The sequence below is a fragment of the Paramormyrops kingsleyae genome, chromosome 9 (genome assembly GCF_048594095.1).
Source record: "Paramormyrops kingsleyae isolate MSU_618 chromosome 9, PKINGS_0.4, whole genome shotgun sequence".
Lineage (NCBI taxonomy): Eukaryota > Metazoa > Chordata > Actinopteri > Osteoglossiformes > Mormyridae > Paramormyrops > Paramormyrops kingsleyae.
The window spans coordinates 5,286,782-5,299,985 of NC_132805.1; the positions used below are offsets into that span (position 1 = coordinate 5,286,782).

Genomic DNA, 13,204 nt, shown 5'->3' on the forward strand with positions numbered 1-13,204 from the left:
ATTCTTGTTTTTCCCTAGTGTTGGCTGTATCCAGTTTTGAATCAAACTCACCCGTCTCACAGCGATTGATGACTATCATTACAGTTCCTATTCTAACCACTAATTACTACTATGCTTTCTTTTCAGGAAGCTTTTTTTTTTCCTGAGAGCTCCGCAATAACTGGAAAAACGGCCTACAAAAAATCTTGTACAAACACTGCAGTCGTGCCTTTTACAGTAAAATCCTCCCTCACTCTTGCCGAAATCTTAACACGTTATTTCACCACCAGGGGGCTCATGGAAATATCGCCTTAAGTGTGTGCTCAGGTTTCCGATTCTCACTCGTAATGTTTGAACAACCGGAACGTGTTGGGGTTCACCTTACCGTTTGAGACACAGTACAAGCACCACTGTCATCATTACTTTTAGTCCTGGAAGCCAATACGGCTATCCTATTTCAATCTTTTATACCTGCACCCTGGGCTTGTAAATCTAGTCGAAAGTAAGTTAGGGGCCAGCAAACCAGCAGTTATCAGATACGGCACATCCTGCTGTGAAAAATTACTCCTGTTACAGGACAAGTGAGCGCAGAAATGCACACGGCTGTGGTTAGCGATGCACAGCAAGTATTATCTCGACATCAGACCTTCCGATCGCACTGATTTAGGATTTTGTGCAAATTCACTTCACCGCCAACTTTAACACCTCGGATTTGTTTATTGATCTGCTCTAAATAATTACGTTAATGAGTCCTGGTGGTGTGTGATTTCAGATTTATTTACATAAACAAAGCAGACGCGTACTTATTAGTGGGTATAGATAACGCGAAGGCATCTGCCCGTCCTGCGCGTTAAACAGGTGGAAGTTCATCATCAACTCCACTCAAGATGCTTCTCACCTACAACTAGCGCGCGCCGCTGAATGAATACACCCCACACGATCGCTATAGCAACTGGTTGCTATTAGCGACAAGACACGACTACGTCCCCCTGTGGAAAAGAAACGAGACGGTAGGCGAAAATGAGCAAGAAAGAGTGGGTTTGACATAAAGGGGGCGTGGGTATATGTATGAATGGACAAGAGCGCACGGCTGCAAATACAAAAAGCAAGTAATCGTTTAATAAGTGTTGCAGGATAAGCGCAGTTCGCCGCTTAAGACGGGCGGATCCGGGGGTTCCCGACGCGGGCACAACAGGTAAGGGAGTGATGCTATTTGTGTGAACGATCAAGCACATGGGCACGGCTTTTAATAGGGAGATTCATCATAAGGTCTCGGATGCGGGCTTTTTAAGTTTAGACACCGGGTTTTAAAATAATCTGAGATGGAGCAGTGAATAATTTTGTTTTGTCGTGCTTCTTGCGTCTGTCGCTTCCTTCAGAAAAGGTTCAGATTTGTTTTTTTTTTCCTTCAATGTTGTGCAATGTTTTCATTTTAAGCTAGGTACCTACAAAGATGTCACGATTTAAAAATAATATTAAAAAGCAAATCAAGGCATCAAGGAATACTTAAAAAACAAGCAAACAAAACAGCGTTCTTTTTCCAGAAAATTACATTTATTGAAGATTATATTATTAATTCATTTCCTATTAAAACAAAACAAACAAAAAAACAGTTGATTTGCATAGCTTTAACTTCAAGACGTCATGCTGTATTTGTGTAATACCACACCAGTTGTAACACCTGCCTATTATCTGTCAGAGGACATTTCCCATTTGGGGTTATTTCAATTTCATTCCCTCTGTAATGAGACATGTGGGCAGACCGCCTCTGTGATTCCGGCCTGTCAGAGAGGGACTAGATGTCCATTTGTGTTTCCAAATGGGTTTTACACGCTGCCCACCCCTGCATGAGCCGGGCACAGAGCATGAGGACCCAAGTACATCCAGCAGCTGACCATAACGATACAGACCTGCATAATGTCAATGACTCATCAATCCTCGCTTGCAAAAGCAGAGGAAACCATTTGCTTTTATTTTTAAGCTTGCCTTAGAGCAACCGTATGTAGACCTACTTCACCTGGGGGGGGGTTGCTGACCGCAGATTTTAGATTTTGTAGTGTTGATTTGCATTCGTATGGCCTTGTCCTGTTTTAAGATGCTGTGGCTTGGAGACCGTACGGCACAATGTACTATAATGTTTATTCTATTTGCGAAAGAGGGTGGTGTTTGTGCAAACAGACTTACTGTCCACAGAAATGATCTCAGCAAGTGAATCTCCTTATGTAAGGTTACAGTGCACATGAGGTTTACTTGCAAATATGGGCTTTTAATTTATACATCACTCTGTGCCCTGACTAATGACTGAAAGTGCACTGGGGAGAAGAGCATTTATAGACAATTATATATTATATATATATTATAATTAACATTCTCAATGAAGAACTAAAGTGATAACATCAAAATGAACCCAATAAAACAATTCATGGATAAATTCATTAATACGATCGCAAATTTAATTTGACAAAATCCTAACAAATTTTCTATTTATCATCTGATCACTTTGCAAATTTTTTTCTCATAATTTAGTCTGCGGAGTACAGATGTAGTACCTATGTCAGTCTACGCTCACAGATACAAGAGGACAGCTACGATGAACGTTGACTGTATCTTTAGAAAGCAACTACAATATGGTAAGAGCTAAGAGATAATAATTAACCAGAAATTGCCCAAACCAGGGGAACAAACATTTGTTTTTGTGGAGACAAACTGATTATTATTACTGTAGGATTGATTTGTTCTTGTGGATTGTTTATAAGTAGGTTATGAGGTTAAAGTATATATTACCAATGGATGGTCCTTTCCTCTCAGTAATATCTGTGGACAAGCAGTAATATTTAATATTTGCTATCTGGTATTTCATTTTTGAATACTGGATATACTTGTTTCCATGACTGAACCAATGGGTTACTATAATAGAATTATCTTTATTTTTAAGGTGAAACATGTTTAAGGTAAAGTAGTACTATAGAATCCTGTACGGTAGTCCAATGCACTGAAGTTGCAATTATTTATCCTTAATCTCCAGCTGCCCCATTTCAGTTATTAATATGACAAACTGAATTGACATTTACACACATCTTTAATGTTTAAAAATTTGTAGAAATAATTGTAATCAATCTCTGAATCTTGAAATATAAAATAATCAGACAAATCATTTAAGCTATCGTCTAATGCGATTTTAAGTGCTCTCCTAAATATTATGTTTCAGATGTACCTCAGTGCTCCGAATTCAAATGCAGATTTAAGTTAACTTTAAATAATTTTTCTATATCAAAATGCTTCAAATGCTTCCGCAAAATTTTGGAATGTGTCTGTGGGAATTTTTGCCCATTCATCCAGAAGGGCATTTGTCAGGTCAGGCACTGATGTTGGACATGAAGGCCTGGCTCACAGTTTCCATTCTAGTTCATCTCAAAGGTGCTCGATGGAGTTGAGGTCAGGGCTCTGTGCGGACCAGTTAAGTTCTTCCACACAAAACTCACCCATCCATGTCTTTATGATCCTTGCTTTGTGCGCTGGGACATAGTCATGCTGGAACAGAAAAGGACCTTCCCCAAACTAATCCCACAAAATGGGAAGCATAGAATTGACCAAAATTCCTTAGTATGCTTAAGAGTTCCCTTCACTGGAACTAAGGGGCCCAGTCCAACCCCTGAGAAACAGCCCCATACCATTATCCCTCCTCCACCAAACTGTACAGTTAGCACAGTGCAGTCAGTCAGGTAATGTTCTCCCGGCATCTGCCAAACCCAGATTCATCCAATGTGATTTGTCACTCCACAGAAAATGTTTCCACTGCTCCAGAGTCCAGTGGTGGTGCGTTTTACAGCACTTGGCATTTCACTTGGTGGTGTGAGGCTTGCTTGCAAGTGCACAGCCACAGAGGCCCATCCTGTGCTGAGGGCACACAGTTATTGTGCTGGGGTTCATGCCTGAGGAAGTTTGGGACTCTGCAACTGAGACGAGAGCGTTGGCGACTTTTACGCACTGTGCTCCTCAGCACTTGGTCTGTCACTTCATGGCTGAGTTTGTGCTGTTCCTAGATGCTTCAGCTTTGCAATAATAACACTTGCAGTTGACCATGGAATATCTAGCAAGGAAGAAATTTCACAAGCTGTTTTATTGCAAAGGTGGCATCCTATGATGGTACCACGCTTGAATTCACTGAGCTTTTCAGGACGACCCATTCTTACACAAATGGTGCTTGATTTTATACACCTGTGGTCTGTTGTTCTGACTAAGAGGTGTGTCTCAATACTACTCTCCAAATAGTGTATGTTGTATTTATGCCAACTAAAATATGTACAACTTGAAACCCTTAGTCCATCCATCTATCAACCCCTTATCCAGGTCAGGGTCACATGGTCCTATAGCCAAGGCTAAGGTTCACCAAGGCAATAAAACATAAGCATTTTGCATTTCCTAAATTAATTTGTTGGATTATGCTTAATCGCTGCTCTCTTGCTTTTAATGAGGCTTCATGGTGAGCTTTATAAATAATCCATCATCTCATTTACAGAAATAATGTGTTGAGTTACTCTTGCGTCATACTGTGTATTTTAGCAAATTAAAACGACACTCACTTAAATCACACAATTCTTTTTGAATTATATCTAGGCAGACAGAAGGACTTTTGGTCATCCTTATGACTTTAGGTAACATTACAAGCCTTGAACTACTATATCGAATTTAGTGGATGCAATATGAATGACGGCACAGAGCGTTGGGCTCCTGATTAGATGCTGTTTATGGTTCCTTACTGCTGTATCAGAAGAGTGCATGTACTGTATGCTCCACCTTCCATTCTCACTCACTAGGCGTTCAGGCAATGTCTGACTCCTCAGGTTAGCACCCAAACCAGAAATTCTCTGATTATGGTCTGGTTTTTCGGTCTGTAGCAGGGATTAAAATTAAGCATTTGGGGCAATGAGAGCAATGGCATGGTTTTGTAAGATACTGCTGCTATTATATTATATTTTATCCTATTACAACTTACAACTTAAATTGCTTAAAGTCAGACATTTGTCCTGATAAGGAAATATGAGCTCCAGCAGTAATGTTGGGTTTGCCTAACAGAATAAGGTTTGGGTTATTTTTATAATACAAAATATAGATGTCATACAGCAGGTTAAAAATATGGACTGACGCTGGCCATGTAAGACCCCTCGTTTAAAGAATGGATGTCGCAGGTCGTGACAGCGGTGTGAATGTCACATTCACTCTGCATGCCCGTAAGTCACCGTTATGAGATATTACTTAGAGACCCAATTGTGATGGATTGCAGACTGTCCAATCCCGCCTGTCACGCTGGGCGGGGGGGGGGGGGGGACAGGAAGGGAGAGACAGGAGGGGTTGGATGCAGTGAGCACAAAGACGACACGTGGTCCTTGTCATCTTGGCAAGACCCTCCGCCAACCCCCCCCCCCTTGTCAACTCCCAGGTGACGCTTTCCAATCACTGTGACAATCCTCCATGACCACACAGCGCGACCGCACAGCGTGACCGTTCCCTCCACGCTAGCAGGAGGGCGGCTGCCTTGATGTGCAAAGCAGAGCTGGAGCCTCCGTCAGAGTGTGTGACCTCAGGTGCCGCTCTGAAGGTGTGTGTGTCTCCACTGCCATGTACATCTTCTCCGTCTGTGAGCAGAACTTTCACCTGAAGAGCCAGACTAACAGCCTGACAGAAGATTACATTTTAAAATGTTTATTCATGTTTACATATGCACACGCTGGCCATTTTCGGAACATCTGTACACTTGCTCATTTAAGCATTTTATCAGCATGTGGCAGCAGTTCGGTGCATAAATAATTGATACTTTTATTGATCCCCATGGGGAAATTGTCTTTTTACGCCTCCCCCAACTTGCTCTTTGTAGAGTAAGCTGTCCGCAAAGGTCTGGGAACTGTCCACCTGCAGCGGCGCCCAGGGAGCTGAGGGTTAAGGGCCTTGCTCAAGGACCTACAGACATGCTGAGGCTGGGTTTGAACCGGCGACCTTCTGATTATAGGCACTCAGGCTTAGCCCACCGAGCCACACGCTGCCCCAAAATCAAAATCGGGACTTTGTTCCAACTATCACTGAACTAGAGCGACGCTTGTACGCTGTTCATTTCTCACGCGCAAGTATCATCATCAAAATCATGTGGACACAGATCAAGAGCTTCAGTTAATGGTCAGATCAAACATCAGAATAATGGACATATGCGATTCCAATGACTTTCACCCTGATATGGTTGTTGGTGGCAGATGGTGTGTTTTGAGTAGAAACTGCTTCGGCAAAGTGATGTACAAGTGAGACATATAGCTCATTTAAAAAATATGTGCTGTCAAGGAATAAACTAGACTGGTAACTAAGTGCAGCTAGGCTGAGCTTCCAATGAATGCTCTGTTACAAGTGTAATTTCCCATGAATAATCTCTGGATGTGGGGAAAAAAGTGTGTGTGTGTGTGTGTGTGTATTTGGGTTGAGGGTTGAATATGCATTAATTGTGGGGACTAAGTGTAATGTCTCCCCACAATGTCCCCACAATGTGATTAAAAACCTGTTATTCTGATGACACGGTGGGGACCGTTTGTTTGGTCCACACAATGGGAAATTTAGTTCTATAAACATCTGTGACTGCAATCAAAAAGCTAAAAATGTGAAAATCCTTGTATTTTGTTTGATTACTTATGGTTAAGGTCAGGGCTGGGTAGGGGAAAAGGGTGTCAGGCCTTGGAAAGGTAAACCACACCGAAAGGGGGGGGGGGGGGGGCACCTGGAAATGCATTTAATCAGAATGTAACAACAAGCCCAACAAAATTAGATTGGCTGGGATCCTGCTGCAGTCTCTAATTATTCCTCAAATGCCCTTTTTCATCAGGAGCCCTCGACAGCACTGTCCCCAGCTGCAGTCAGTATGTCAATCTAGCAGCGTGGGGGGGGGCAGTTTGCTGAAGGACAGCCTCAGCAATGGCAGGGGAGTTCCTGAGCAGCACCTTGCCCCCGTCAGGGGCGGCCTTGCCGGTGTCCTCCTCTCTGACACTGGAGCAGAAGGCGGCCTTCGTCTTCGTCTTCCTGCTCTTCATCTTCCTCGGCTTGCTGATCGTCCGCTGCTTCCGCATCCTGCTGGACCCCTATCGCAGCATGCCTTCCTCCACCTGGACCGACTACATGGAGAAGGACACCTTCGATTACCGCATCGCCTGAACGGGCCTTCGCCTTCTCCCGAGGTCCATGTATAAGATCATCTAGAAGACAGCTGAAGCTGATAAATGGATCCCTACTGGGAAGGCAAAACCCCAGCTAACTCTGACAAGCAATTGCAAGGATTCTAAGTACGGAATGTAACCTTGTGTGTCAGCTGACCAAGAGTAAACACCTCAGGTGCCCATGGGAGCAGCTCCATTCAGTCTGTCTCTGTTTCCAAACCCACATACATAGATCTGTCATCTTCTTCCACTAAGCTAAATTTAAATTCAATTATATCCTCAATTATACCCCTCTGCTTCTCATAACGACTCAGAGAGGTGAGCCCCTCCCCTTTTCTGAAGGAAGGATTTATCTCTCAAATGAGTAAATTAGCTTTTTTTTTTAGGGCATTAAAGTAACCGATATGCAAAGTCCTATTACTTTTCACTGTCACCAACATCAAGCAAAAATCATTTTTAACTTGGCTTGTAGCGGAAAAATGGAAGTTTCATAATACCGTGGAGATCTGAAATCTCCACTCCATACTTCTGTGGCGTAGGATCACTTGAAACACTACATTACGTAGGGCGACGAAGTCTACGGGGCCTATTTTATCTAGGTTGACCTGATATAATCTTTTTGAATATGTATATACCCATGTATAAGTCAATCCACGATACGACCTTTTCTGTGCTGAATGTTTTCTAGCTAAAGTTCAAGGAGACAGCAATGGACAGAAGCTCTGATCCCCTTGAGAAGCAGCATAGCACAGCAAGCGTAAACAGACGAAAGAGCAGAATATCGAGCGGCCTTAACCCTATAACAAACACGACCAAGGTAAACGTCTGGGAACTTTGCAAGTCTAAATGTTTACATGTTTATATATAACTGTGCTTTATGCAGGATTCTTGTGTGTTATTGAAAGCACCTTTCTTCCTCAGTATATGTCTGACACTTTCAGTGTTTTGCTCACAACAAAACAAACTCACAACAGGAATCGACAGGTGAAGCAAGGCCTCTGGGATAGTTTTGGTAATGCAGGTATGATTATTGAATGGATGATGTCAATGGCCATTGTTAGGGATGGCAGACATTTTTTGAATGCAATGTAAAGAATGTATTTTGTCTAGTGAACGTTTCATTGAAATTTATCTTACGGTGTTTGGGGATGAGAGATCTTTCAGCTTTGGGTCACCCAAAACTAGATCTAATTAAGCTACTTCGGCATTTTCCATTAAAATGCAGGTTTTACTTGAAATTCTATGTACAGTATCCTTCTGAGTACTACCTAAGTAGTATGTTCTACTGTATGTATCCTTATGAGTACTACATAAGTAGTATGTTTGAATAAGCTTTTTCAGAACTTATTGGAAATTAAATTCTAAAATGATGTTGGACTTCCCCACTACATAAAATTAGTTTATTAAGATATACTAAGAAATATTCTGATACAGTCAGGATAACTAGTAATTGAAGTCCCATTCTAAATGATATCAGTCTAAGTATATTTATTGCATATTTATATTAGTTCTAGACCAGTTGTGGAGAGATAAAGATGTGGAATAGTAAAGGTATGAGTTTTACACCCCTATCCAATGGTTGATCATGGTTTGGTCTCCTTCTCCTTGATGTATGCCTTAGAATGTAGCCTGTTTACAGTCCGTAATCACTGAAAGACATGTAGCCAAGTTCGAACCAAGACCAACAGATAGAAGGGGTTCCGATCCATCTAACTAGCGTCACTGGGGTTTTAGTGTATAAATCCATTACGTTATTGGTGTGCACTTTGACATAAGCTTTCCTCTATGTCACACTGTGGCGATTAATGTGCAGAATCAGCTATTGCTTGCGTTTCATGCACAGTGCATTTGCACATCGGTGTGGCGTGGTGCCCTTGCAGCATGCTAATGACAACAAGGAAGCACCTGAATGTTTTTTGAAATCAACAGGTAATGATTGTTAGAATTTAGATAGTTTACTAAGGCCCAGCCTACTTTTGACCATGTATTATATTTTCCAGTGTTTCATGCATTTTATAATAAAAATAACAATAAATGTTCTTGAATTACTTTTTGTGTGGATTGCTCTTAGTCACAATGCAAGAGTTCGGCATATTGGGCAAGAAGGAAGATTAAAAAGCTGTGTCTCTCTTGGCATGATCTGCTACCTGTATCTGCTCAGCATTTACCTTGTTATAGATCCGTGAGGCAGTAAGTGGTGTAGTGGGTTTATTACAATTATACCCCAGTATTCAAGCTCTGAGTATTCAAGATAATGCCTAAATGAGTAAATATTGATACAGATATTGGTATTCAAGTGAAGTATCTGAAATTCATGTGAGTATGAATTTCCAGTAACAAATCATTAGAGTAAATATTATTTTTAAATGTCTTTTTATAAATTATTCCTTATTTTTGCATAAATGTGAGTGGTAGATGTTGCTACTATTATGAAATGTAATGTAATGACAAAGAATAGATTGCTCATAAACACACAAGCATATTTATTGCCTTATTAACTCTTCGGTAATTTGATGATTTGTGTTTAAAATGTTCTTTATTGTGCTGAAGTATGTATATTTGAATGTTATAGATATTTTGGGGAGGTCAAGTGTGGTTTCTTCAATGGACATGGAATGAATTATAAATTTCCCCATAATAAATAATGGGAGATAGTTTCTGATATCTGAGTTCCCACTAACCGAACCAGTTACATTCCTACAATGAGGTGTAGGTGCATATCGAGCAGTCTGTTCGGTGCAGAACAATGTGGGGTTAATAAACCTACATCACCAAGGACTTTGCATTGCAGCTGGCCAGAACTGACCCTCACCATTGATCGCAACTCAGAGTTATGAGGATTTAATTAAGGCTTCCAGAAAACGAATATGGCCGTCTTTAGCAGTTTGTTACCTTCTTTTTAAAATGATCCAATCAAGAAAGGACATGGGAGCTGCAATTTTTCTCATTGTCATTTTGTCTTAAGGAACAAAAAATCAGCTCTATATCTGTCCATATACTGTATGTTTCTAATGACCTTCTAGTAAAGGTTTTAATATATAGTAATATCTAGGGAGAGTAAGTCAAAAGAGAATGTTACAAGGCCTTGCTTCTTACCACGAACCTCCAAATTGCATCCAGGAAAAGTCAATAACTGCTTCGGATTTCATTGGTTTCTGAAACTTTCTTTTATAGCCTGTTAGAAATGTAACAACAGATAGGAGCCAACGGTGTAAATCTACTTGTGATTGTCCGGTGAATCTTAACACTGGCCATAGCGAAGACACATCATGCTACCCTAGCTGTCTTGAGTGAGTCTGTATAATTATACTAAAAGGTTCCTCATTGCTTAGACAAGAGAATAATTACACTGATGCAATTACTCTATCCACAGGACTTCCATTGGCAGACGCAATAGTTGGCTGGGCGAAGTAAGGAACCCAGCAGACCGTTACATCCTGATGCAATTACATAATAGTGGAGCTCATGTGTGAATCATAATATACTGTTTCACAAATTCACCAAGAAGAGGGCAGAGAAATTAGCCGAGCTCTAATGTCTTAAGGTGAAACAGTATGCCTCTACAAAATGGGACGCTGCTACTTTAAGTCGATTGCAGGATAGCGTTGCGACTTGTTTCAATAGCGGGGAGCAGTGTTTATTTAAGGGTGGAGGTTATACACCAAAAGGCTAAGAGCTACACATAAAGAGGATGGACCAGGTGTTATTGCTACAATCGCCGACTTCACGTTCTGTTATCATTGCAAATAAACCCAGTGACGATGTCGAAAAACTGACCGCTTCTGATAATACTTTGACCATGCCATATTTATGGGAGCACAGACTGTAGTGTCTTCGTAGGGACGCAATTCAGTCTGTATGATCACATGCGCGACATTAGCCATTTTCTCTGTTCAACCTGGAAAAAGAACTGCACGATTTTACAAAAAATACGATGAGGCAGTCTGACGGAGAAACGTCTGAAAGGTTTTCACGGCGTACCGCTTTCGGCTTCAGACTTATCGGTCTTGACTGCATGTGATTAAGACCGCACGTCCGAGATAAGAACATAGCAGAAGAAAGGAACAACTGAAGGCGTTTTTAGTGAAGGAACGGATCAAAGGGCAAAGCATGAAAAGAAGAAAAAAATCTGGAGGTTATCAGTCCTGTTCAGTTGCTCTCATTATGAACGGGCTGGAAGGCACTGCTGCCACATTCCCACCTCTCTGTGGAGACAGAGATGGCTTGCTGCTGTATGCTTGCATTGGCCCTCTTCCTAAATGACAAACTGTTATATATATATATATATATATATATATCTGCCCCTACTCACCTGGGCTGGGCAATCATGCTGTACAAGAACTACAGGGTCAATATCTATCCGTAGTATCAGAGAAGTCAGTCAATCGTTACCCCTTCTCATGAAACAGTAATCATTATGATTAAAAAAAAAAACAAAAAAAAACACAGGCTTGTGAATAATTGGTAGACTGGGTCACTTTTCTGCCCGCGGATCATTTTTACGCAAGAAGGTTTTTCAGGGCAGTTAAAACCCCCTGAGAAATTTGGTTGCAAATGGGCCCTCCTGTGTTTTAGTTCTCATTAACCTCCTGTTACATTCTGTAATTATCTAGCCCCCTAAAAAAACATTAAACGTATCATCCAGTAGAATAAATTCACGCGCTATAAGCAAACAGAGGACGCTTGGGTCAACCAAAATTAGGACCAATTATATTATTCTGATATTTTTCCATTACATAGTGCAGGTGTTATCTGACGTTAAATGATAGTCGTCTGGTTCTAACACTGAACCATCCGATTTTTATACCATCTGACTCCTATGCAGATAGACCATAACAAAACCAAAACCAGAGCTGATATTTTTTGTTTATGGTGGAGACGCACGGACAAAATTAAACTACATGATCGATCATTATATTCATGAGAGTCAGGATTGAAGGTGATACTGCCCCTCATTAAATCTTCAGTGAAAGACTACTGGTACGTAATATTTGACACTATAAGCTTCACTAACTGATGTTTTTTATGCCTCCTTGAAGACAGAACCTACAATTCAGAGAGAAAATGATTAATCATTAGTCACGTCACCTTTTAATTTTGTGGTGAAGATCTTCATTTTTCCCCCTGCAGTCACATCTGCATATTCTGTGGATTTATTAAAGGGTAGTTTTATCAAGTTACATGACTTAACACTGATAACGCTGGGAACAGTAATGAAGCCTGACAAATCTGGTTCTCACTTAATGCAAAAAAAGCCACTTTGATAGAATGCTGCACAATTACATCGATGTATAATAGCAATAACAATTCATTTTCTTTGTCACCATCATAGCTCAATTCTGGCAGTGATAAAACTCTGGTAATGTACACCAATGACCTTATGAATGAAGACTGAAGTCACATTCATCTCTTTGGTATCTATTAAACTGTCTGTCACTTTCAATAAGCATAAAATCTGCAAATAAGGACAAGACTTAGATTGAACCATGCTTGGATTAATTCGGATATTATCTTAAAATGCAATTTTGGCCATTAAGAACGGATAATATTTGATAACTACTTTTGCTTTTTATCTGTAAGTTGAAAGTTTCAGAAACAATACAGAAAGCATAGTAAGTACAACCGCTGAAAAAAACAGCTATATATTTTTGAAGGGAAAACGACGTACATTGTTGAAAATGGAAAAGAAATTTCTAAGCTTCTCTACGTGACACTATACGAGCTTGTTTCCCCCGGCAAACTAAAAACTGACAGTCATAGCCCTCTGTATCTCGCAGGTGGCTTCGCACATTAATCATTCATAAATTAATTAAGGTGGAAGTCCTTGAGTTTACTGCATCGTATTTTCGTGCACCCAAATGAAGGGCTGACTAAAGGATTGCGGACCCAGGTGATTCTCTACACCTCCCCCATCACCTGTCTGCCTACTGGAGCCCGAAATAAACGCAGCTTCTCGAAATGCGCAGATCGATACCCATCATATGTGCTGTATAATAAGGCTAGAAGGCAAATGCTAATGATTTATCACCAGCCTC

At 40.8% G+C, this 13,204-nt stretch overlaps 1 protein-coding gene across 3 annotated transcripts; it reads left to right on the forward strand.

Annotated features, from left to right (window-relative positions):
* Positions 1 to 945: 945 nt before the first annotated feature.
* On the forward strand, positions 946 to 9,214 carry LOC111838371 (cortexin-3). Of its 3 annotated transcripts, XM_072716128.1 has the most exons (3): positions 1,001 to 1,174; positions 2,506 to 2,609; positions 6,842 to 9,214. In XM_072716128.1, the coding sequence occupies exon 3, from the start codon at positions 6,931 to 6,933 to the stop codon at positions 7,165 to 7,167; it is 237 nt and encodes a 78-aa protein (XP_072572229.1). In that variant the 5' UTR covers positions 1,001 to 1,174; positions 2,506 to 2,609; positions 6,842 to 6,930; the 3' UTR covers positions 7,168 to 9,214. The 3 variants fall into 3 exon arrangements, with proteins under 3 accessions (XP_023657030.1, XP_072572229.1, XP_023657029.1); XM_023801262.2 differs by lacking the exons at positions 1,001 to 1,174; positions 2,506 to 2,609 and adding an exon at positions 946 to 989; XM_023801261.2 differs by lacking the exon at positions 2,506 to 2,609.
* The last annotated feature ends 3,990 nt before the right edge of the window (positions 9,215 to 13,204 follow it).

Coding starts and splice junctions, on each gene's coding strand:
- LOC111838371 (XM_023801262.2), top strand. CDS start 6,931: ATGGCAGGGGAGTTCCTGAGCAGCACCTTGCCCCCGTCAGGGGCGGCC.